Source organism: Osmerus mordax, chromosome 26 (genome assembly GCF_038355195.1).
Source record: "Osmerus mordax isolate fOsmMor3 chromosome 26, fOsmMor3.pri, whole genome shotgun sequence".
Taxonomy (NCBI): domain Eukaryota; kingdom Metazoa; phylum Chordata; class Actinopteri; order Osmeriformes; family Osmeridae; genus Osmerus; species Osmerus mordax.
In genome coordinates this window covers 4,616,888-4,642,302 of record NC_090075.1, presented here as the reverse complement: position 1 = coordinate 4,642,302, position 25,415 = coordinate 4,616,888, and the positions used below count along the sequence as shown (strand labels likewise).

At 49.1% G+C, this 25,415-nt stretch overlaps 2 protein-coding genes across 2 annotated transcripts in view; one reads left to right on the top strand and one right to left on the bottom strand.

The window, feature by feature from the left end:
• Nucleotides 1-989: 989 nt before the first annotated feature.
• tm2d1 (TM2 domain containing 1) lies at nt 990-7,727 on the bottom strand. Its single transcript, XM_067229952.1, has 7 exons — nt 7,594-7,727; nt 7,056-7,130; nt 6,835-6,943; nt 6,545-6,636; nt 4,261-4,334; nt 2,376-2,531; nt 990-1,536 (listed from the first exon to the last, which is right to left on the bottom strand). The coding sequence occupies exons 1-6, from the start codon at nt 7,724-7,726 to the stop codon at nt 2,421-2,423; spliced, it is 594 nt and encodes a 197-aa protein (XP_067086053.1). The 5' UTR covers nt 7,727; the 3' UTR covers nt 990-1,536; nt 2,376-2,420.
• Nucleotides 7,728-8,036: 309 nt separating this feature from the next.
• patj (PATJ crumbs cell polarity complex component) overlaps nt 8,037-25,415 on the top strand; it is a 67,989-nt gene continuing 50,610 nt past the window's right edge. Inside the window, 19 exon segments of the mRNA XM_067229454.1 lie at nt 8,037-8,088; nt 8,430-8,466; nt 8,958-9,011; nt 9,305-9,483; nt 10,941-11,138; nt 11,582-11,721; nt 11,993-12,197; nt 15,464-15,592; nt 17,272-17,517; nt 17,653-17,755; nt 17,890-17,978; nt 18,102-18,249; nt 19,679-19,828; nt 21,229-21,308; nt 21,604-21,660; nt 21,884-22,018; nt 22,930-23,106; nt 23,203-23,274; nt 23,730-23,939. Of these exon segments, the coding sequence (XP_067085555.1) occupies nt 8,990-9,011; nt 9,305-9,483; nt 10,941-11,138; nt 11,582-11,721; nt 11,993-12,197; nt 15,464-15,592; nt 17,272-17,517; nt 17,653-17,755; nt 17,890-17,978; nt 18,102-18,249; nt 19,679-19,828; nt 21,229-21,308; nt 21,604-21,660; nt 21,884-22,018; nt 22,930-23,106; nt 23,203-23,274; nt 23,730-23,939 (2,340 nt within the window). The 5' untranslated portion in view covers nt 8,037-8,088; nt 8,430-8,466; nt 8,958-8,989.

The following is a 25,415-nucleotide window of genomic DNA, read 5'->3' as shown; positions in this document are numbered from 1 at the left end:
GAGTCTTGAACGTCCGCACATGGCGGCCATCTTGCTACAGTCAACTCGCTCACCCATAACATTGTGTTGATGCTACATGTACTTTTTAAATGACCATAACTTGCTCAATTTTCAACCGATTTTGAAACGGTTTGGTTTGTTATCAACGTCAGAGATGTCGTTATGCCACTGCATACTTATGACTAATTATGTTTTTTTTTTATATAAGTATGCAGTGGCATACCGACATCTCTGACGTTGATAACAAACCAAACCGTTTCAAAATCGGTTGAAAATTGAGTAAGCTATGGTCATTTAAAAAGTACATGTAGCATCAACACAATGTTATGGGGGAGCGAGTTGACTGTAGCAAGATGGCCGCCATGTGCGGACGTTCGACTCCGTTGTCCGGCAACGCGGACGAGACATCTACCCTTTATATATATATCTATGGTTCTGGGTACGACACGACGAATCAACACAGCACGACACCAGGCCACGGGGAGGGAGTGTGTGTGTGTGTGTGAAGAGACATGGATACTAGGGGACAGATCTAGAATGAGGAGATATCTGATATGAAGCTGTACCCAGTGGTTCATCACTGGTTAGTCACAGTCCTGACTCCTGCGGCAGTGCACCCTGCTGGGGGGGGGGGGGGGGGGTCGTTACTGGTCATATGGGCTTGGGTGGGGCGGCGCTACCGATTCACACACTGATGAAACGGATACTTCCAGATTTGTAACACTTCATTTTCAACTCTGTCCTGTACGTTAAACACGTACCATTTGATCCATTTTGCTGGCTTTTATCCAAAGCGACATTCTCAAGTGCTTAGTTCTAACATTATTTTGGTTGTTAAAGACTAGTATCGGTATGTAATTTTCACAACAACAAAAAACATGTCAGCTATAAGTAGATGAGTACTGCTTAAAACTAACTAGTGGCACATCAGCAGTTACAGACAGTTCATAGTTTGTGGATGTGAGACATACCAGCAAGGGACTCTCAAAAAAATGCCATTGACTTTTTATTAATGAACAGTAATTAATTTTCAAAACAGTAGCAACAACTTAGTTAGCGGCTGATGAATGTATATACAAAAAGCATAATTAATGAAACAAAAGTTCAACTTAGAAAAAAACACAAAACAAACACAGCCACTTCCTGTTCGTAAGGGCATGCTGTAGCATATTCCAATTTACAATAGTTACATAACACCCCTGGTGGTGAATTATGAACACAGGGTGAAGGGCTGGACCAAAGTATAAAAAGGTTCTCACTACAAACAGAATTCAAAATTTGTATTTTGGTTGAGTAAAACAATTGTCGTTGTTTGAATTGGCAGGGTGAACATGACAAAGTACGAGAGTCTCTTTATGCTTCGCCCTCAGGTGGGCAGACGATGTGAGTTCACCAGAGCAGGTCCTGCAGTGAGATGACATGCAGACAGAGCTGAAATCCAGAGGGTTGTGAGGTACGCAGCAGAGGTGACCAGGTCTGAGGAGAGCGGCTGTATTTACTGTAAGGATTCTGAGGATCTGATTGATCTTGGTGTTTCTGGAATGGGAAAGTAAATAATGGTGGTTGGTTAAAGTCATGTATACTCCTATAAGTCTGAATATTTGTTGACATTTGTGAATCCTGCTCAATATGGGAGAAACAGCTGACTGACTAATACTGGATGTTAGAGTACAGGACTCTTAAGGCCAGATGGGCTCTCTTTCTCTCTCTCTCTCTCGCTCTGTCTGTCACTTTGTCTCTCTCCGTCTCTCTGAGTGTGAACACACGAGGGTTTATAATGGGCTTCAGATGTGTGTGATAATTAGACCAGTTCCCCCACAAACACACCGCAGCCTCCTCAAGACGAGCAGAGGGGTTAGAGGCAGAGGGGTTAGAGGCAGAGGGGTTAGAGGCAGAGGGGGGAGAGGCAGAGAGACAGAGGGGGGAGAGGCAGAGAGACAGAGGGGGGAGAGACAGAAGGGGGAGAGGCAGAAGGGGGAGAGGCAGAAGGGGGAGAGACAGAAAAACAGATAAAGAAAAAAAGGGAGGGAGAGAGTGTGTGATAAATTAAACAGCTGGACTTGTTTTATGCAGATGTGTGTGTGTGTGTACACTGCACACACGTGTGTGTGTGTATAGACACATTAGGATACGTTCAATAGACGCCTATACCTGCTATAACAACTGTAATCTGAAGGGGGCCCCTCCACGGTCTCTGACCAAACCAAAGTTGTCTTAACATTGGCTGATATCTAAACTCCTTACAAGGGACAGACCACCAGAGGGGGGTGCACTTACTGTGTGTGTGGCTCTATTTCTGGGTCTATTTTTATCATTCATTTTTAAAAAGGCTTATCTTCAGCCACCTATCTACATATATTTAGTGAGTGATATACCTATAGTAGCGAAGGAAGAACAGGTTGCAGTTCTGCTAGCCACCCTCACGGAGACGGCTGGGTCTTCCTGTAGGTTTCGTTGGTGATGGAGAGACGCGTTAGACGGGCACCATAGTAGTCCACTATGTAGTTGGACCCGTCCGAAGGACCCACGATCTGAGGAAAAAAAGAAAAAGAAAGCTCTTCAGACAAGACGTACACTCATTCGCTTCTCATCCATCCCTCACAAGCATCCGTCCCGTTGTCATCCAGCCGGAGAGAGAATTCGAAAGTTCCGGAGCATCCTCGTTTGGAGAGTGTTAGCGAGTGGGGGTGAACGACTCCGGAGACATTCCCCTTTAAAAACCGCGACCTCCCCGTGACATCATCGATCGGATGTAAACAGTAATCCTGTTTATTCATTAGCTCTCAAAGACGCATTTGCCAAACGCCACGCTGCTCTTAGCTCAGGTAGTTAGCCGCTAAAATATGGGCCTTTAGCGCCTGGAACGACGTCTAAATGGGATCTCCGGGGGAGGCAGAACTCTTCATCAAAAGTGACACTTCTTTAAAAAAGGAGAGAAAGAGCGAGGGTGAGAGGGAAAGAGCGAGGGAGAGAGAGAGGGAGAGAGGGAAAGAGCGAGAGAGCGAGGGAGAGAGGGAAAGAGCGAGGGAGAGAGGGAAAGAGCGAGGGAGAGAGGGAAAGGGCGAGAGGGAGAGGGAAAGAGCGAGGGAGAGGGAAAGAGCGAGGGAGAGAGAGGGAAAGAGCGAGGGGGAGAGAGAGGGAAAGAGCGAGGGGGAGAGAGAGGGAAAGAGAGAGGGAAAGAGCGAGGGAGACAGAGGGAAAGAGCGAGGGAGAGAGAGGGAAAGAGCGAGGGAAAGAGAAACAAGGAGACAAAGAGCAGACCCGATCTAAAGCAGTTTGAGAGTGTAAGTGTTGCGTAGCACTTGGGTTCCCAGCGTGGAAGCGGGGCTGCTTAAAAGCAGTGCTCTCCCTGGGCCCTCAAGAAGACATTAGTAGAACAATAAAAACAAAACCTGTCTGGCTTCATCCAAACAACACCGGTTGCTGCTCTGGACAAACAGTGACTCTGCTAAGTCAACACCTGCCAGTGTATGGTACTCGGACTGGCTGTGGAAAGCGAATGAGTTCTGTAATCCTATGTGTTAGGTCACAGGGAAAGATGGGGCCCGGGAGACGAGGAGGCTGGACATCTCATAACATCTGTCCTCTACTGCTCATGGCCTCCTCTTTCCATCTCTGAAGGCGCTCGAAACGGAGAATGAACTCCGTCCGACAGACGCAACATTAGACATACAAATGGAAAGGTCGGCTGGAGTCATGCGAGATTGGGTTTGGATGCAGCCCCCTCTCTCTCCAAACAGTGGACCCCTAATAAGGACAGAAGAGGGGGAGGCCAGGGCCAAACAGGATGACAAATAGACTGGCCTCTCTCTCTCTCTCGCTGTCAGGCTGTAGGGCCTGACGTCTTAATGGGGATGGGGGGGGTTCCTAAGGGAGCAGGCAGCTGGGAGAAGGGTTGGAGGGCCGGGGGTGGGGGGGGCGGGGAGGGGGGAGCGACGAGGCCCCCTGTGAAAACAAACCCAGTCTCATTAGCCCCCCTCTCCCCCTCCCTTCTCACGGAGAGCTTACGCAATGGTACAGGTGCCCCACTCTGAATACAAACAGCCACATTCAGAGGCATACTGAAGAACAAACATGGACAGGCATTTGCACACACACAAACACAGAGACACACACAGAGAGAAACACACACACAGGTATACAGGCAGGCATGTACACACCCAAGCGTGTCAAATGAAATGTAAATTAAAACCTGTTTACGATATCTTCGATTTAATTTGGATGCTAATGGCTTGAGTCTTGACTGACTGAAGGACTCACCTGCATAGAGATCAGCATGAAGTCCAGCAGGCTACCAATCCCACAGAACCCCACTGTGCAGAATTTAAGCAGCCCTAGGAGAGAGGAAGAAAGTGAGGGAGGGAGGAGAAAGGTGGAGGGAGGGAGGAGAAAGGAGGAGGGAGGGAGAGAGGGGAAGGGAGGAGAAAGGTGGAGGGAGGGAGAGAGGGGAAGGGAGGAGGGAGAGACAAAGGGAGGGAGATAGAGCAGGGGGGGGAGAAAAAAGAACACATTTACAGGGGATTTACAAACAGGCATTGCGATGACCTGTTTGTAAATTAAAAAGGATCATTGAGGCCTACTACTACCCATATTTAAGTGGGAGCACTTTCAGGCTGAACTTTGAGAGGTGAGCAATTGAGCGCGTAGACACCGCTGTGTCCATTCTGAGGTGAACGGGGAGGGGGGGCTGGAGCTTACTTGTTTGTTAAAACCTCAAACCACTTCACTTCTTAAAAACGCTGCCAAGTTAAAGCTCTCCAAAAAAGCTTTTTCGGGGGACAACAGGTCTTTACAACTGCCTGTGAATAAGCTCAGTGAGTGGAATAAACATCCGCCTGCTCCGTCACAAGTTGTTTTGATCCAGGCCAGCGGGGGGAGGATGAACCCAGGTGTCAAACACACAGAGCCACCCCACTACATCCATTATCCTCCTCTTCAACCGCAGACAGGGACAAGGCACATCTATCTGGCTGACTAGAACCCTGTTTCCCAGGGCACGGTGGGGTTCTGTATGGCATGGTGAGCAGAGGTGTTCATCGAGGCTTTGTATACTTGGGAGTTATACGTCATAACAATTACACCGGGAGTTTATCACATACATGTGGTGGTGGATTGACTTCATCAATCCCGAGATATAACTTGAAATCTCACTATTGTGGGATGTAGATGGCTGACTTTCAAAGCCTAATATAAACGTGTTTACTCTGGCCTTGGTATTGAATCAGGATGAAGCACACGGCAAATGATGTACTCTGTTCCAACACTTACTGGTAAAATAATTAGAATATTAATTGCCAGCAAATTTGAACAACTTGCGTGATTAAAACATAATTACTTTAAAAAAAGAATTATGAAGACTATTGGAAATTGCTCCATCAGGGGGTTAGTGAGTTTTGCTGAATCCTGGGTGGACGTTTTCAAAAAGACGCCAGTTGGGTGTCTGTACCACAATAGCCATGCCCAGCTATGCCAGCTCACTACACCGCCGTGCCATGGCTAAGCCCATGCTAACCCGTGCCAACCCAAACCAGGTGCTTCTCAGTGCAGCCTCTCGAGCCGGCTTGAGCCCAAACAGTATGGGGCTCCCTGAGCTCCAGAAAAACAAAAAGGATTTTCAGCCACTTTTCCTTTTGTAATCTTGCAGGTGTCTAATTAGCTCAACTCAACCCCCGACCCCCCAAAAAAAATTATTATAAAAATTAGGACAGCAAGAATGGAGGCTAGAACAACTGTGAGGCTGAAACTTGCGTCCAGCATTTGGTGTTGATCAGCTTTCTCTAATGGCTCACTCTTGGTGGCATAATAGAGGTGTTATTGAGGTCTTCACAGAAGCAGAGACTCCCTTGGTTTTCTAAAGACATGCTTCAGCTGATTACCTGTCAGCAACTGAATAACAACATTCCCATGCTCCTAAGGGAGCACTTTTCTCAGATAAGCCAAGCGAGTTGAGTAAGAAAAGGCTCATTAAGTGACCATTGACCACCCAAGTTACTAAGTGTGATGAGGCACAATTACTTTAAACACATTTCAGGTTCTTCATTGTTCTCCTGCAACACGTTTACAAAAATCCTAAATTACCATAAAGTAATTCACCCTCTTAAAAGATTTATAGTTAGGGCCTATTCATTGAAATGACTGGAGATCAGCAAATGTAATAAATTATTTTAATTGCCACGCCTAAACGATACGGTCTACACATCCCTGTTAATAATCGCATGCAAACAGTCCACAACCTGCGTTTGTGCGTTTCAGAGTTTTGCATTCTAACCATAGCAAATGGCTAAATTAGTAGCGTGAGTGTCGAGTGACCGGGAGTCAGATGGCTGAGCGGTTAGGGAATCAGGCTATTAATCAGAAGGTTGCCGGGTCGATTCCCGGCCGTGCAAATGACGTTGTGTCCTTGGGCAAGGCACCCTACTTGCCTTGGGGAAACGTCCCTGTACTTACTGTAAGTCGCTCTGGATAAGAGCTTCTGCTAACTGACTAAATGTGAATGTAATGTAATCTAGTTTGACCAATGAGAGATCATAAAAGGGTACAGTACCTAGAGCTGGGTAACCAAGGTAGAAGCGATCAGCTCCCAGCCACCCCAGAAACAGGGACAGGGCCACTGCAACTTTATAAGAATAACCACTCCTGCAAGGAAAATCAAACATTGACTCAAATTAGATAAATACTGTACATGAATATATGACCTATTTTGGCATTGTAGTGACGTATTGTGAGTTTTAAACTACAGTGTTTGAATATTGGACGAGTGGAATGTGCTATGACGTGATGGCTATTATGGAGTTTATGAAGGCGCCAATTAAAGTTGAGTAATTCAGCACTTACACATTCCTGCAGGGGATGGTTTTGTTAAACCCCACTTCTTCTCCACTGAATCGGACTTCTGATCCATTAGACAGGCGACAGCTGACATTGGGAGCTGGTAGGCATTCCACTGAAACCATAACACAGACATTTTATCTAAAAAAGAAACCTGGAAAAAAACAACCCCTTAAATGACAGACACAGAAAGCTTAGGCATCATTCAAATTTCCCACAAAACTTACCCCAAGCAATCATGTCCTTGCAACCCTCTGGTTCTTGAGTAGCATCGTCTATCCTTGGCTCTTTACAAAGATACTTGAACAGCATTAAGGATCATGTCACTAGTACATCAAATGAATTAGCATGAGTCGGGGATTTTTAATCCAGTGGGTGTCACTTATGCAAACAATAGTGCTATTGTGTGTAGACTTCTCTGGTCAGTCAAAAAGCATAGAGCTATATATCCTTACGTTTAAACATGCAATATGCAGAGCTAACTACACTTCCCAAAAATATAGCTTGTGAAAGCTAGCAACATTAATTGTCAGTGCAACAGGCTACCGGACTTACCTAGCTACCGTAGTTAGATAAAATTATAAACAAACCATTAGGAGATGGCATAATAAGACATCTGGCCATGTGTGGAGATGTGAAAAGGATATGCGAAGCGAAGGTTAGACTGGGTAGCATTAACCAGTGTGGTTAGCTCGGCTACCTACCATCAATGTCAATATACTCGTAACAAATTGTTACTACAAAAACATTTTGCGAAAGGATATTGTCCAATGTGTAGATCTTCACAATTATCCACTTCATTTGCAAGAACGATTACGAAATGACAGTAAATGGAATAAAACAGAATACTCCACAGTCCAGTGCGCAAACAAAACATTGGAGTCCAGAAGGACGCCATGTTGAATGTATATATGGGAGTCATGTGATACACGTTCTTAAAGAAACACTTCTGAATAACACTTAGGACCAAATTCCTGTAAGTTCGTCGTATGACACTTATTGCATGTTTGTAGTTACTTCTTGTGATAACGTTGAGAAGATTATGCTTTCTGAGTTTTCGTTTCACTGTTCTCAACAGAAACTTAGCGGTCTTACATCGCATTGCACGTATCACAAGAAGAGCATCTTTGTGCCAAAGTTAGCAAGTGCACACAACAGTAGCTTGTCTTGCTAAGCTAGCTAGTTAGCACTGTGCCAGGCTTAAGAAGTTGCTGTGCTCTATGGAATGGTATCCTTTGGACACTGTCTATTGCTGAGGAGGTAACATTTAGTATTTAACTAACTAACAAACTTAAATGAGCTTAGCTGTGCTTTTGTTCCAAAGTTATCAAGCCAATACTGGCTGTTAGTACACTTTGTGCACCTGTTGCATACATGTACGTCTCGTTCATCCTTTCTTCTACACAGTCGCAATGTTAGTTACTTTTGGTGGCTAGGCTAGGTAAATGTACTAAATAAGTTGGTTTTCTAAAGACTTTTCTCGCAGTTTATGAGCACCTATTAAATAGTTAATTATGTAGGTTTTCCAGCTCTGAAAGTCAGTACATTATTTGTCACCTCCCCCTTTTGTTGCTCAGCTGAGTTTCACTTCCTGCTTTCAGGTAAGGTGCGGACACCACCGTAGACCTCCCGTTACAGGTAAGTGCTTCAACAAAATCAAAGCTATGAATACACAATTGAATGTGTTAGTCAGAAAGTAGGTTATGTCTGTCACGTTTGTTTTTGTCATCCAAGTTAACTTGTTACAGCAGAGAGGTAGCTAACAATATTTAAATTTACCGTGGAAGTTTGATATGTAAATAGACTGCACCGTGTTGCCTGGCTGTACTTACAGAACCAGTTCAAGATTTTACATTCAATTATTTAACCAACAAACATATTTTCAATTGTTTATATTGGCTTAGGCTACATTTTATATATAGTTTTTTTGTATGGTGCAAAAGATGAAGTTGTGTCCCGTAATAGATCATATACACTTGAAGGAAAAGTAACTTTAAATATGGAACAGCAAAATCTTTTTACATGTACAAATGTGGCATAATTTAAACATGTTTAGGCTATATTTGGTTACTTTGTCTGAATGGATGTCTGATGTGAGGTTCATGTTTTCCCCTTCATCCCCGAAATAGGTTGATGCACTGAAGAACTGATCACTTGGACAATGTATGAAAATGTCCCAACAGGTAATTGCTTATCCTATTCTGAGTGTTTGGATTCACTTTTCATGATGCGTGCTCTGCCAATGTGTGTGTGTGTCGTGTCTATGCATTTCAATCTGTGTATGGTCTATATGTGTATCTGTATCAATATGGTATGGGTATGTTTTTCTTTGTGTGCTTGTATTTATCTGTGTGTCTTTGATGTGTGTGTGTGTGTGTGTTTTTGTGTGTGTGTGCTTGTGTACGTGCATGTATGCGTGTGTGTGTGTGTATGCGTGTGTATGTACATATGTATGTATGTGCGTGTGTGTGTCCAGTCTCCAGTCAGGAGCGCCAGCAGGTGCTGCAGGCCCTGGAGCGTCTCCAGTCCAAGCTGGTCCAGAGGGAGGAGTGGACCCACAGCGAGAGGCTGGCCGAGCTGAGGGAGGCCCTGCAGAGCCCGCTGCTAGGACACATCCTCACCCTCCAGCACTCCATCAAACAGCTCAAAGAGCAGGTGACGCAGGACCCCCCCCCCCCCTCACACACACACACACACCTTAGTTGTTTTTTTATTCACATATCACAGAATGTCACCGTTTTTAGATTATTTGTATAACATTTTTTGTTAGTCGAGGGGTTTTTAATGGTTGATTGTCATGTTTTCTATTTCAAATGTTGTATCTTAATTTGTGGTGTTGTATTTTGTTTTGTTGTGAAGCACTTTGTGATTTTTATCGGAGAGAGGTGCTATACAAATACATTTTACTTACTTACTTAGTGTTTTTTTCTGGTTCTGGTAGACTTCAGTGCCAGTGTTTTTTTCGGGTGGTCAATAGATAGACATTAAAATGATTTTTTTAACCTTTTCCTGAAGCCTAGGAGGCATTGAAACCTCTCTGCGGTTTCATTTGTATTCAGGATGTGTTTTTATTGACGTCGAGGGGGGGACAGAACTCTTTACAATAAACAATACACTGGACAAATTAAGATAATGGCTATAACCGACGCTTGTCTTCATATAGTAAGTGCTGCGAAGGTCAGACAAGTGTCTATGAATGCGTCAGGTGAAAACGTATTGTGGATATAAAGCTGGGGGTGGCGACGCGGGGGAGTGTGTGTGTTCCCCCCCCCCCCCCCCCCCCCCCCTGCAGATCTATCACGCTTTAATATCTACTGTCTTGGTTTGAGTAACGGCCTTGTCTGAGAAATATTGATGAAATGGCCTGGAACCTGCGTCGTCAGCCCGGGCTAAATAAGCAGGAGACTGATAAGTTTCCACAATGTGAGTCTAAAGGTCATTAATACATTACCTGTTTGGGACCAGCGAGAAGTGCGGAGGAAACTATTGATTTTTGTTCTCCCTTCTCTCTACCCTCCACCCCACCCCTGGTCCACCCCTCGTTCTCCATTTTTATTTTGCCGACGTCGCCTCTGCCTAGAAGGGCAGCTTTGTTTAGCTGCATTGTCCTGTGTGCTATCTAACGGAGATCTCCGGAGTGTTCTATTATCGTGGGAAAATCTGGTGTTCAGGAATGTAGCTTGCTGTGGTCTGGAGTGCAAGCCTCAACTGGTTGTTGTCGTCACTTGCTAATGAGATTGTTGCTTTTTTTACTGAAATGTTAAATTATGTTAATCCTATGCATGTTTTTGATCTACTTCAGTCTGATATAGACAAAAAAACACATTTTTCACACTACTAACTGCTGAATTCGCCTAAGTATGCATTCAATTCAGGAGCTTTCAGAAAACCATCCCAAAATGAATACTATTACAGCCCTCCTGATCCTGGTTAGTTATGTATAAAGTCATTTTTAGGGAAAAGTTTGGCTCAGAGTTCATACATCCGTGGCTTCTTCACTGCACCTTTATCAGCCTCATCCTCTACACACTAACCTGCTCACACGACCAAACCTAGGATGATTAAAACCCTTCCTCTCCTCCTCCTCCTCCCTCTGTTTTCTCCCCATGCAGCTAAACTGCATGCCGCCGGATGCCTGCAGCGAGTTCAACTTCTCCAGGAAGGGCCAGCTGATAGTCAGCGCCAGTCGCCCAGCCAGTAGCCTGGCCACGTCCGGCCAGGCCTCTGTCCTGTCCAATAGCGCGTCCCCGTCCCCAGCAGGTCGCCCCTCCCCCGGCCAGCTCCAGAGATGGATCGACAGCGTGGCCAAGGTGAGGGCTGCACCTGTTCTGCCCACGCCTTTCCCCCCCCCACTCCATGTCTGCTGTCCCAGCATGCCACTGGGAGTGTGCTGCTACCAGGGCTGTGAGGCGTACGGCTCACGAGCGGGGGTGTGGGTTGTGTGCATGTTCAGTAAAGGTGTTCAGGAAGATACCGAGCATATACTGTAGGCCTTGAAGTCTTTTCAAAGGAATTATCTAGTGTATACATTTTATTTAATATTACACGTGAGCTGTCTTCACATTTCCTCAATGACCAATAATCCAGCCTGTCAATATCGAATAAAAACCCACACGTATTTTCTTAAAAAGGATATAAATGAGTTACAGTTTAGGCTGTTCCACACTAAAAGCAACGCCACAGTAAAAAGAAAACGCAGCTCTTCTCCAGTCACGTCTGTGTTTCCACTGACCACCGTGGGGCTGTCTCACAGGGGCGCCAGACAGAGCACATCTCCCTGCCCAAGCCCCTCTCTGGGGGTCTGGGCTTCAGCGTGGTGGGCCTGCGTCCGCAGGGAACCGGGGGCCATGGGGTCTTCATCCGACAGGTGCAGCCTGGGAGCGTGGCACACAGGTCAGCCCCCCACCCCCATCACCTCTTGTCTGTCTTTTTATTTATTCGATTATTTTGGAACCAGGCATGTCATTCAGAACTAATTCTTATGAACAATGGCAGCCGGGAACAACCCTGCAAAGGTCACCTTGAGGAGAAAGGCAGCGCCTCAGCAGTTTGGTGTGCGATATTAGGACGTAGATCCTCTCAGTTCCTCTGAGCACCCAGAATGACACCCAGAGCCCGCTGAGATCTGATTCCCCCCTCACCCCACGGTGCTCTCGCCCTGCAGAGACGGGCGGCTGCAGGAGAACGACCAGGTCCTGGTGATCAGCGGCACGGCTCTGGACCAGAGCGTGACCCAGCAGCAGGCCCTGGCCCTGCTGCAGCAGCCTGGGGAGAGGGTGGAGCTGGTGGTGGCCAGGGACGGAGCCCCAACGACGGCCCCGTGGCCCGGAACGGCCCCGTGGCCCGGCACGACCACGCCCATTCACACGGTAGGGGAGCAAACCTGGGGCCGGATATGTATTGTATTGTCAATGTACAGGTGTATATATACCGACATATATATGTCGGTATATATGGTGTGTTTTGGAGGAAAGGAGGTTGGGGTATCTTGTTACCATGCCAGTCAATCCCGAGACAAGGGTGGGCTCTGTTACACTCCAACTCTTTGACACATGAACAACACACTTAAACACTGTACACTTATGTTCTTAAATCCAATAGGAAATCCCCTTATTGCTTCGCTTGCTGGATTGCAGCTGACAATATGTATTTAAGTCTGCTCGCTCTGGCTCAGTCAATGTAAACATGACATGGAAGTCAAATGGTTAAGGGCTCAGAGAAAGTCTTCCTCCATATTCTTCAGATTGTTTCTGGGTTTCCCAGAAAGTGGTTGTCCTTATTGAAGCCACGTTTCCAAGGCTCCCCTACAGTAGTTCATCTTCTCAACCATCAACACGTTTTTCCACACAGTTCATTAAATGTCCTGTTGGCTTTTCCGTTTGGTTATGCGATATCAGGTAACTTAGAAGGACGTGACTAGCAGGAATCATTATCAAAGCATTATTACTATTAAACTTAATGGGGCTGAAATGGAACTGCAATTTCCACGGAAAGCGAGGTGAGGAGATGGGTCATGGTTGACTCAGGCCGACCCCTCTCTGTTTTCCCTGGATGGAGAAATAAACGCCACGGAGACGAAGGTGGATCAACAGCAAGGTTGACGGACGGAATTAACCCCGAGCTCTGGAAACAAACACTGCGGTCCCACCTCTCTTTAATTAAATAACCAAGAGGGGGGGAAAAAAATTGCTGCCCGCCAAAAAAATACCTCTGTGGAAAAAATGCGAGGAAAGTTTGAGCGCTGTCAAAACGTGTGCCAGACAGACCCAATTTTAATGCAAACGATACGACACAGGTTAGCTCCAGCCCATTATGATAATGTATTGCCTATTTTGGGGTCATTATTGTATGGTATTTCACTATTCCCTCTTGTTTTAATCCTCTTTGGATCAAGGCCACATCCTGCATATCGGGACCCGGCCCACTGCTTTTGTTTTATTCATGCAGTGTTTCTCTTGAGGTCGTGTTTAATGGAGCGCCTGCAAAAAAAAAAAAAAAGTCTGGATTTGATTTTATTGCTGTTCCCTGGCCTAGCTAACTATCTGTCACCCAAAGCCAAGCCAATCCACCACTAACAACAGACCAGGCAGCGCTGATTTCCCGCCATTAGAACAGTTAAGTGTTGGCTTGGCTCGTGTCCTATCCTGCCCTCTGTTTGAATTTGTAACAGAAGGAATGCACGCAAAGAATAAGACACCTTTAAAATAAGCAGATATAAATCAAAATTAAAACATGTTTTTTGATTTTGTCATGAACCGACATCAATGGAGGAAACAGGCCTATACTCCTCCTTCCTCTAGTGGAGACCAGGAGTGTCCATGACCCAATCAGCACTTCTCACCAAGACACCTGTCAATCAAATATTTCCGGCCGTTGCGTCACTCTCTTCCCCCATACTCATCCACTGAGTGAGTCATCCCTTCAAACAAAAGTCCCTCAGCTCAATCTCTCCCCATTAAACAGTCCGTGCAAACATGTCTCCTTATCGTGGAAAGCTGAGAAAATATTTACCAACTGAAAAGTGAACAGGGTCCTGGGCTCTTGGGTCGCACGTTCAGAAGTCTACACGCTGTAAGAGAATGTTGCCCTGGTGCATTCTTTCTCTCATACACCCACCTCTCTTGCCCAACAACACTGAGATGTTTGAGAATGTTATCCTAATCGCTGTTCATTTCCTGGATCTAAAGAAACACAATGACGGGGGAATATTCTAGAAGCCTTGTTCTGGTCTTGTTCACAGTACAACCGTTTTCGCTGAAGCTTAAAGTGCAGTCTCTTGAGGTCTCATTCTGGCTTTCGCATTATGTCGGGCCCGTACCTAAAGAAGTTTGTTTGGATTCCGTAGGAAAACCCTGCGGTGTTTGTCTAACGATCACGTTACATTTCAGTGGACAGAACTGTAAACATGGAAGGAAATTACATTTAGCTTCTTTTACTTCCTGTCATTGTTTTTTTAAACCTTGAACAATATCAGTTATTTAAGTGTGAAACTAAACAAGTGAACTTTCGAGCAAAAGTTTCTGCAGTTGTTGCCTTTTATATAGGTATAGATATACATATATACCTATATACAAAGGTGTAACGGATTAAGGAACCGGAGAACAAACTGATTCGAAAACGACACGTGCATGGTCCCTCCAATAAACAACGTTTGAATGACGTGACTGTTCCTCCCCCTCCCGTTAGGAAACATGCTCGATTATCAAGCAGGACGTCAAACAAGCCCCCGAGCCGGTCACTGCACATCTGTGGCTTTGTAGCTCCGGTTCTTATCTGGGAAACGGCTCTTTTTCTGTAACGGGGATAAGGGCTTGGGAGAGCGGGGGGCTTTGTCTCCTGGGGATTGAGTTGTGGGCCACAATGAGGTTTCATTAGATAGAGGGCAAACGACAGAGGAAGCCCCCCCATCTGATAAGTGTGTGTAATAAGAGAGGAAAGCCGCTCTGATTGCAGCCAGTTAATAAAGAACCTGGAGACCGGAGTGTGTGATGAGGACAGGAGCTGTGTGTGTGTGTGTGTGTGTGTGTGTAAGGGATAGAGAAAGGTAGAGAGAAGGAGAGATCAGTGAGGTACACAGACTGGAAAACAGGACCCAAGAGACTCCCTGACGGATGTTTTCTTTGGGTCAGACATTTATATTTCAAATGTTTCAAGTTTGTAAGATCCAGAGTGACTGCACAGCCAGGTTCAATAACCTACCAAAGTTTTCTTAGTGAGAAACTTTTTGATGATTATGATATAACAACACAGACTCAATTTGTTGGTATTTGGTGGTTTATTTAGTTGGTTCACACACTAATCCAAAACATTGGGATAATCTGCCTGACTTCATTCCCCTTATACAGGTTTTAAGGTGCCTGCAATTAGGTACAGGTGCACGTAATATTAACCAACCCGAGTTGAACTGCAGTATCACTTTACCACAAAATAAAAAGGATCATGTTTAATTCAGGCTGAACCAAGTTCCTCCAAAGCTTACCTATCGATTTTCAGAATGTGTGTAAAAAAAATCCATAGAAATGGCCTGGGAACTCTAAAACGAGATGTGTTAATTTCTCACGATGGCTTTGGAGCTGAGCTTGTGTGTGTCGTGAAGAGGCAGGTGTCTCCCCCGCTGACTGTGTGTGTCGTGCAGGAGCAGTGGGGCCACGTGGAGCACATCGAGCTGCTGAACGACGGCTCCGGCCTGGGCTTCGGCATCGTGGGGGGCAAGACCACCGGCGTGGTGGTCAGGACCCTCGTCCCCAACAGCGTGGCGGACAAGGTCTGGACATCCACACACACACACTGGCTCACACACGTTGTGGCTGTACCCTAGGCTTCTTATCGATAGCGCTGATAGTTCTTTTAATTTCACTCAACCCTAATGATGGTGTTGGTCATCTTGTGGAATCGTTTTGGGATTCGGATCATAACCATAGCCGAATCTAGAAACATACTTCTTGAAAACACACTTATGTTACTTTTGATACTTTAGATGACATAAGAAGTAAGTATTTGGGTGTGTGACCTGCAGGTATAGTGGAGACAGGTCTTCCATTGTGTTGAGCCATCACTACGTACTTACAGCCTGTCTAATTTGCCTCCTCTCTTTTCTGATCCTACAGTTATCCCCCTATGAATAGTAACCGCCCGTCGATTTAATGCAAGTCCTGCGCACAAAAGGGCTTGATTACATTGTAATAGCCTTTGAGCGTGAGAGGGAGGGTATATTCACCTTGTAAGGGGATTACAGCCTCGACGCTTGTAGGATGGAGTTTGAACATCCAGCCGTCACCCATACGCTCTGCGAGGGTGTGGCCTCAGGCCTCCAGTCGCCCCCACATGCTCTGCGAGGGTGGGGCCTCAGGCCTCCAGATGCCCCCACATGCTCTGCGAGGGTGTGGCCTCGGGCCTCTAGATGCCCCCACCAGTTCTGCGAGGGTGGGGCCTCAGGCCTCCAGATGCTCCCAAACGGTCCATGCTCATTTCCAAGCAGGCCGGTGTTTTTTTGCTTTTTTACCCCCTCGTTTTCACTTTTCTGTTGTAAGCCCTATTGAGAGTTAACTGGGGAACATGTCATTTGATTTGATAAAAAAAATAAAAGGACACATAAAAAAAAACTTAGCTTTAGCCTCTTTAAGAAACTGTGTTATCCAGGACAAAAATCTGAATTCGGAAAAACTCCCAGTCCCCGTTTGTGAACCTCCTCTCTCCCCCCTCCCTTCTCCCCTCCACCACCCCCTTTCTTTCTCTCTTTCTCTCTCTTTTCTCTATCGGAGTGTCCGAGGACCCGGGCAACAAACCCCTTCTTGTTCTGAAGGCACAGTGCAGCATTTCACACATCACTAGATCTTATGCTCCAAAAAAGCTGTCAAAATTGGGGCTTTGTCCGCCCTGGCGTTTCCCATTTCAACGTTTAATGGCCGCGGCCGGCTTCAATGCACCCCTGTGGTCCCGTGGAACAGAGACGGGGAGAAAGTAGAGGAGACTTCTGCTCTGGTTTATGCATCAGACTCCTTTCATCTCTCTCTCTCTCTCTCTCTCTGTCTCTCTCTCTCTCTCTCTCTCCTCCCTGGATTTGCATGCATACATTTTGCAGCAGGTTTAGTTAATAAGGGGCACATCTAGCAGTGTGATCATTTGGATAGGCTTAGGTTTTCGGGTGTTTCAGAGGAACTGGCCATCCATGACCTCCCTGCAAAATGCCGTATGTTTTACGATGTTCAAACTCTCCCAGCTATGAATGCTGCTGGTGCTGTAGGCCTGTTCTGTCCAGTGCGGTGTGGTCTCTCATCCTTCCTTATAACTCCCCACATGTCTCTCTCTCTGTCTCTCTGTCTCCTTATGTGCTCTCTGCATGTCTGTCTCTGTCTTACGCTCACTCACTCTTTTGCTCTGTCTCTCTCTCTGTGTCTCTCTCTCTCTTTCTCTCTCTCTCTCTCTCTCTTTCCATCCCTCCAGGACGGGCGCCTGCGTACGGGCGACCACATCCTGCAGATCGGGGAGACCCCCACCCAGGGGCTGGCCAGCGACCAGGTGGTCAAGGTGCTGCAGGGCTGCGGCAGCCGTGTGCACATGCTCATCGCCCGCGACCCCCTGGTCCAGACCCCCGTGGCGGGGCCCCCCCTGCCCCCTCCCCCGCCCAGCGCCGCCCCCGTCTCCTCCCTGCCGCCCCCCGCGCTCACCCAGCGCAGGGTCAGCAGCACCGTGAGTGGCGTCTGGTTGATGCACCCACCAACCCCCACACACACACACACACACACACACACACATTTCTTCAAATACTTCCAACACGAGAGGCTGTTCCATGTTGAAGCAGCAGTGTTCATGTTGTTGTTGCAGCCCAACCTGGAGGGCTATGAGATCCACGAAGTGCCTCTAACCAAGAAGGAGGGTCAGAGCCTAGGCATCTCCATCATTGGCTACAACGCCTTAACCAGCGAAGGTACGCTACGCTACGCTACGCGCCCCCCGCCTGGTCTGCTCCCTGTCGGGCTGCCTCTGTCACTGTCCTGGTGAGCGGGTCCTTGTTGATAATGTTGTAAAAGCTGTCCTCCTTCTCCTCCCCGCCGTGCTCAGACGCCGTGGGCGTGTTCGTGAAACACGTGGTGCCGGGAAGCGCCGCCGAGCAGAGCGGGAACATCCGCGTGCATGACAGGATCATAGCGGTGAGACGCCCCCAGCCTGCCATCCACCTTGTGTGCCCGCGTGTGCGTGTGTGAGAGCGAACTTTAACAAGCGTGTGTGTGCGCCCCCTCATCCGTAACTGGTTCCTGGATCCGTCTCCCCAGTTGGACGGGGTGAGTCTGCAGGGCTTCACCAACCAGGAAGTGCTGCATGTGATGAAGCAGACGGGCCAGACAGTCCACCTCACCCTGGTCAGGAAGATGGCCGCCCCCAAACCCACAGCCCGCGTCCTGGAGAGATCCCTGGACAAAGGTACCCGACCAGGAAGTGGTCTCTCTTTAGAACCCCCCCCTCAGAGGTTTAGTTAGAACCCCAGGTGAGGTACTAGAGGGTTCCTTCGTGGATTACTCAGTGGTTTTTGTGTTAATTTTGTTGAAAGATACGAAAGTTTTTATGCGAGCGTTGGTGCGGAAAGTAAGAAGTTGAGTCACGTACGTTATTAAGTAAAATAAACAATGGGACCAAATGCACCGTTAGGACAGGAGCCGACATGAAAAGCCGCTTTTCAATCCTCCAGCCAATTGTTTGCTTCTGTCCTGCGTTTTCATTATCAGCGCAGCCCCCAAAACGAAGATACAGGTGACAAATTTGTTTACATCTCTTTCTCATTTCTTTTCGACCACCTTAAGTCTCTGCGCGGCCCAGAGCGGACCTTAAAAGATGTATGATCTCTTGTCTTGTCCAGCCCCCCTGGCCACGCCGGCCTCCACCAGCCTGCAGCACTGTCATTGGTCGTAGTGAAGGAGAGGTGATTTAGAAGAGTGAGCTGTGGGACTCTTATCTCCCCACAACGTCGTTGCTGTTATTACACTAGCGGGTAATGAGATCTGGGAAAGGTTGAGACTGTAAGCTTGTTAAAATAAGCTAGTCCGGACCACCCTCACCCCCATCCTCCCTCCCTCGCGATGGCCTCACGCGTTTTGAACTAGGGAAGACTTGGTAGAAAATGTACTCTCCCCCCTCCCCCTCCCCCTCCCCCCCCTCAGGAGGACTCGGTTGAAACTGTACTCGCTATGTGCGTTTTACGGTACCAGTGAAAGGGACCAGGGGAACCGGGGTCTGCGTAGACTCTTACAGACTCGCGGCTGTTTAATGCCTGGATGGAGATACTCCCCCGTGGTGTGTATAGAGGCTGAAGTAACTAAGCTGGAGGACTTGTTCCCCGGTCCCAGAGCAGCCGACCACTCCGGCCGCAGCGCCCGCTACTAAAACCTAGAAGTGGATATTTTGGAGGGGAAAAACAGTATCAAGTGTTGGTCCTACATCTGGACCGAGGGAGAGGTCCTGACGTAATGTTATTTGAACACGGAGCGCCGTTAGAACAGAGTCCACACAGCGGAGTGGGCAGCTTCGCTTGCGTTCGGTCATCCCAGCTCGGCGGTGGATGTGGATAACTAATAGCCCTCGACGTGGTTCTGGAGTGGCCTTGTTCCACAGCACCTCAAGTCTCCTGCCTGGTCAGGCTGCTGATGGGGATGTGACAGCCCCCCTTCTGTTTAAGAGTACCACAGGGACGAGGAGTGTGTGTGTGTGCAGAAAGTGTGTACGCTCGCAAAGTATGTGAATGCGCAGAAAGTGTGTGTGTGTGCGAGTGCACACAAAGCGCGCGTGCAATGCGTCTTTTCCTGTGTGCTTAGCGTGTGTTCTCATGCACGTCTGTGTGTGTGTGTGTGTGTTACAGTCCAGAGAGAGCCGTCGCGCGTCTCCCTGAAGAGGTCGTCCGAGGTCAAGGCGCGGTCCTCAGACCTCCAGAGGGCCCCCGGGGCCCCCAGCCTCCCCCTGGAGGCCCCGCAGTCCGGCCTGGACACCAGCAAAACACAGCTGGCCAGAGGTGAGCTCATCCCCCCCGCCTACACACACACACACACACACACACACACACACAGTCCCATCACACTTACACACACAGTCCCATCACACTTACACACACAGTCCCATCACACAAAAACCGTTCTGTCACATCACATACACAAACAGTCTCACACACACAGTCCCACCACACACACACACACACACACACACACAGTCCCACACTAACAGACCCACGCCTCATTGCCTCGTAGGTCCACTCCCTGTCGTTCTGAGAGAAAGACTGACACACACACACACACCCATGCTGCTCTGTAAACACAGATCCAGTTGCTGACGAGGGGACAGAGAGGGCACCATCCTGGGGTGCTGGTTACCCCCCCCCCCCAAACACACACACAAACACACACAGTCACAAGCTACCTCAGTGCTCGCCACCTGATCATGTCCCGTCTGCCCCTCCTCCTTTCCCATGCCTCTGGGTCTGGGTCACTCCCAGGCCACAGTGTAACTCCATCCTCCATCCTCCCCTCCTCTCACCCTCCCTGCCTCTCCCCCTGCCTCACCTCCCAATCCTCCTCCTCCCCTCCCCCCCCACCCTGCCTCTCTCCCGCCTCCCCCCCACACACACACACACACACAGACACACCACCACCTAGATAAAGGGGTCACAGTGTAAGATATATATCACGTTATCTCTCCCTATCAAGAGAGGCTGGGCTGGGGTTAGGGCTGGGGTTAGGGCTGGGGTTAGGGCTGGGGTTAGGCTGAAGGGGGTGGGTGAGGAGGAGAGGTGGGCGAGTGGCAGGGTCTCCACACATGTCATGCTGTTGTTCTCTCTGTCTGGCGCCCAGATGGCCAGTAGTCTCCCCCTGACGGGCCCATAACTATGTATTACTGGACTTATTCAGCCAAGCATTTGAGATTAACTGTTCTGTGATGGCGAGGTTAGCAATGCTAATTTAATCAGGTGCTGTACTCGGAACTGCAGGTTTTACAGCGGGCTCACATACGATTCTTCTTAAAACGTGTGTGTGTGTGTGCGTGTCTGGTTGTATTATATACACACACACGCACACACACTATGTACGTTTTCTTGGCTTGTGACTTTGCCCCGGGGTAACTGTAAAACGAGCCTGTATCATGACTATTCATTGGCTCAGGCCTTGTTTTATTTTCTTTCGATACAGGAAATCATCTCGTAGCCTGTTCTGTGTTCTCAGTTAGACTTTTCTCATTCAATCAAACTCCATCGCTAAAGGAAGGTTGATGAGGGTAAAATGATATTGTGGTCTTCCTACGCACGCACACATATACACACACAGGCACACCCCCCTCCCCCCTATATACACACACGCATGCAGACACACACACACACACACAGGCCCTGTCCAGTTTCAGCTGTGTGGTTGTGTGTTGCAGGTGTCGAGGCGGTCTCAGTGACGGAGCAGGAGCTCAGGGCTAAATGGGAGCAGGCCCTGGGCCCTCAGTACGACGTCATGGTGAGACACAAACACACACACCTACATCACACACACCTCCACTTAGCCAGGTCTAATGTACCCAGACAGAGTGGATAGGCAAGGCCATCCTCTACTGTACCCAGACTGGAGAATAACACTGCATAGCAAGTCCTCAAATCCAATCAAGTTTGCGCAGCAACTCTTAACGTCCTCCTGAACTAGAGGGCGTCACAGATCGGCGAACACGTCAAGGAAAAAAAACAAAACCTGTAAGGCAGAATAGTGAGTAGTGGAGTGGAGAATGACTCAGCCCCTGGTTCTGGTTGTCCTCCAGGTTGTGGAGCTGGACCCAGTCATCGAGGACGACGCTGAGCTCCAGAAGTTCTCCAAGGTGAGGTGCTGTCTGAGGCCTCAACGCACGTTCCCGTCTGGCCTGGGCCCTTTGCTGCATGTCTTCCCCTCTCTCTCTGTCCCTGCCTTGTGCTGCCACGCCTCAGATAAAAAGCTGCGGCTGTAACCAGGAAGTGATGTCCCGCCCCCCTTGTTCTTTCCTGTCTTCTTCTGATGTGATGTCCCGCCCCCCTTGTTCTTTCCTGTCTTCTTCTGTGGTGCAGCTGCTGCCCATCCACACCATGCGTCTGGGGGTGGAGCTGGACTCGTTCGACGGCCATCACTACATCTCCTCGATCGCCCCCGGGGCTCCGCTCGCCAAGCACGGAGCCCTGAGGCCTGAGGACGAGCTGCTGGAGGTACACGCACGCACGCACACACGGACATGCGCACACACACACACGTGCACGCACGCAAAGATGCAGACACACATGGAAATGCACATACATGCAAATGAGGACACACACACACAGACCTGCACACAAACAGGGGGGGGGGGGGGGGGTAGTGTGTGTGGTTGTGCAGATAGGTGAGTGGACTAAACAGCACCGCCATCTGCACACCCCCCCCCCCCTCCCTCCCCTGCCTCCGCTCCCACTGCCTACCCCCTCTTCCTGCTTCCCTCCTCCCCTCCTCGGGCCGCGCTCGGCGCGCTCTCTCTGCTGTGCCCTCAGCCTGTTGCTGTTGGCAGCCGTGGCACAAGCATCGTCAGCTAGGTGGCACAGGTGGGCGAGCTGGTGGCGGCAGTGGGAGCAGAGACAGGCCGGAGGAGGGGGCGGGGCCCAGGCCGGAGGAGGGGGCGGGGCCCACGCCGGAAGGTGCAGCACATCTTCTGTGGAGGCTCACGTTTAGCTTGTGGCTAATTCTGGTTAGCAGCTTAGCTTATGTTAACGCCCAATTATTGCATTCATCATCCTCATAAAAACAGACACACACACACACACACAACAACTGTTGATACCCAAGATGCTGGATTCTTTTTTTTACGAGTCTTCATGAAGGGGCTGAGTGGTGGGGGGTTGTAGAGGGGTTCTGGCAGGGCAGATGGTTGTTAGCGGGGCAGGGCTCTCCAGCAGCTCCTGTGCAGCCTGCTCCTCCAGACAGCATGAAGCTGCCCAGCAGACAATCTGGTCCCAATACAGAGACACAGCCTCTCTGATCAGAACACAGTACGCATGCGCACACACTGATATTCATCACCAAATGAATACTCTGTCCTCGTGTGTGTGTGTGTGTGTGTGTGTGTGTGTGTGTGTGTGTGTGTGTGTAGGTGAACGGGGTGCAGCTGTACGGGAAGTCGAGGCGGGAGGCGCTGGCGTTCCTGCGGGAGGTGCCCCCCCCCTTCACCCTGGTGTGCTGCAGACACCTGGCCCAGGAGGAGGGCAGCGAGTACCAGCCCGACCCAGAGGACTGGGGCTCCCACGGCCCCGACGCCCGGCTGGACGAGGTGAGGACGCCACACACACACACACACACTAATGTAGACACCCTCCATCCCCCCCCCCCATGTGACCCGTCTCCTTACCTCCTCACTTCCCCCCAGATTGAACTGAAGCTGTCCTCTATTCTGGCCGGACAGCCTTCCACCAGAGACACTGGCTACGACCAGCTCTCGGTAAGCTAGCTTCTCCCTTCCTCTCCCTCCCTTCCTCCTCCTCTCCCTTCTTCCCCTCCCTCCTCCTCTCCCTTCTTCCCCTCCCTCCTCCTCTCCCTTCTTCCCCTCCCTCCTCCTCTCCCTTCTTCCCCTCTCTCCTCCTCTCCCTCCCTCCTTCCCCTCCCTCCTCCTCTCCCTTCTTCCCCTCCCTCCTCCTCTCCCTTCTTCCCCTCTCTCCTCCTCTTCCTCCTCCTTTCCCTCTCTCCTCCTCCACTCCCTCTCCCTCCCTCCTTCCTTCCCCTCCCCTCTCCTCCTCTCCTCCTCCTCCACTCCCTCTCCCTCCCTCCTTCCCCTCTCTCCTCTCCCTCTCTCCTTCTTCCTTCTCCTACCCTTGCTCGCTGTGCTCCTGTCACTCCAGACCGTGCCATCATAAAGAATATCTGTGTTGGTAACTCCATGGTGCCTTACCCAACCAGGACCATGTGACCTTGGAGGAGGAGCCTGTGGACCTCACGCCCCAGGACCACAGGGACCCCGAGGAAGAGGAAGAGAATGAGGAAGAGAAGGAGTGGGAGGAAGAGGAGGAGGAGGAGGAGGGAGAGCTGGCTCTCTGGTCCCCTGACGTCCAGGTTCTGCAGCTGGAGAAGGGAGAAAAGGGCCTGGGCTTCAGCATCCTGGACTACCAGGTAGAGGGTCTCCACAGGGCCTGCACACCTGCAGACCACCACCCTGGTCTCCCCCCCTCCCTCCTTCACCCAGCTCCCTCTCTCTCCTGCTCCCTCTCTCTCCTGCTCTCTCTCTTTCCCCTCCACTTCCCCAGTTCTTTCTCTCTCTCCCTCCATCCTTCCCTTCCTCTTTAATTCCTAGGGGAATGTAAATAGAGGGGGAACATGAGATCTTGATCCCAAGTACCAGCAGCACTGACCCTTGCTAGAACCTGGCGGTTAGGCCTGGACATGCTTGGAAAATACACAGACAAATTGATAAATGCCAGATCTTCGGGATTGAGAGAGGAGGGTTGGAGGGAGGGAGGGAGGGAGGATGGTGCCAACCGAACTGTTTACATCTGTGACTAGAGTAGGGTTGTGATGAAGTGGGCCTAAGCATGCAGCCCCTTGACATATTCCATTCCCAAATCAAGTGAGGGGTGTTGAGTCCAATGCAGGACTGTTGGGGGCGTTCCGGTAAATAAAGCACTTTTTGAGTAATGGTACCCACAGTAGCGTAGACCACACCTGATCTCACTGTGAGCTGGCTCTAGCCGGGCTGAAGGACGAGTCTGAGATCCCAGTTTCATGGTGCTGTGTCAGGGCCCAGAGTGATGGCCCACCAGACCCAGACACAGTCGCATGGCTGTTTAATAGCAGTAATACGAGCAGTGAACCTGGATGAGCCCCCTCCCGCCTCTAAACCCCCACCCCCTCTCCACACACACCCTCACACACCCTCTCTCTATCAAGACTCGAAGCCTTCGAAATATAGACAAACCCAGCAGACGAGATGATGATATGAGTATCTCACGTCTCGCCGGTTTGATGGAGGACCACATCTTTTCTCCATGTGCGTGCGCCCAGTTACAGGTTATGGTAAAGTTTCAAATAAGAGGCTTCTCTTATCTCCATTTGCTTACAGTCTCAGGGAGATTGCGAACCATAGAGAACTATTGAACCCATCTGACTTTCATTTTTTAGCGCAGTTTCCAATAGACACGAAGGCTCGACCGGCCAACGTTGAAAGGGACTTTGTTTGGAGTAAGAATTGGATGATTGCTCTCTGAAGCAAGTGATGATAAAACAGTTCTGATTATCAATCTCAGGTTCATAGAGATACTGTCGAGAGTTCCCTGGTCACCCGGACGTGGGCCTAGAACTTCAGGAAAAGGAATCAGAAACATGATGCATTAGTGATGTTTAGACTGGGATGGAAGGTGCACTTTGAGATGTTTGTTGTGGATGTGTACCTTTAGGCACGCGCACATTCCAGGAAGCTATTGTTTCACCTCAAAGACCTCCAGAACTTTCCTTCTGCTTCCCTCTCCCTCTCTCCCTCGCCTCCTCCTCCTCTCTTCCGGCACCAGCTGAGCCCTCACTGTTTAGAGCAGGTTAGTGCCCTGTGAGTGTGTGTGTGTGTGTGTGTGTGTGTGTGTGGTTGTCCTCTGCCTG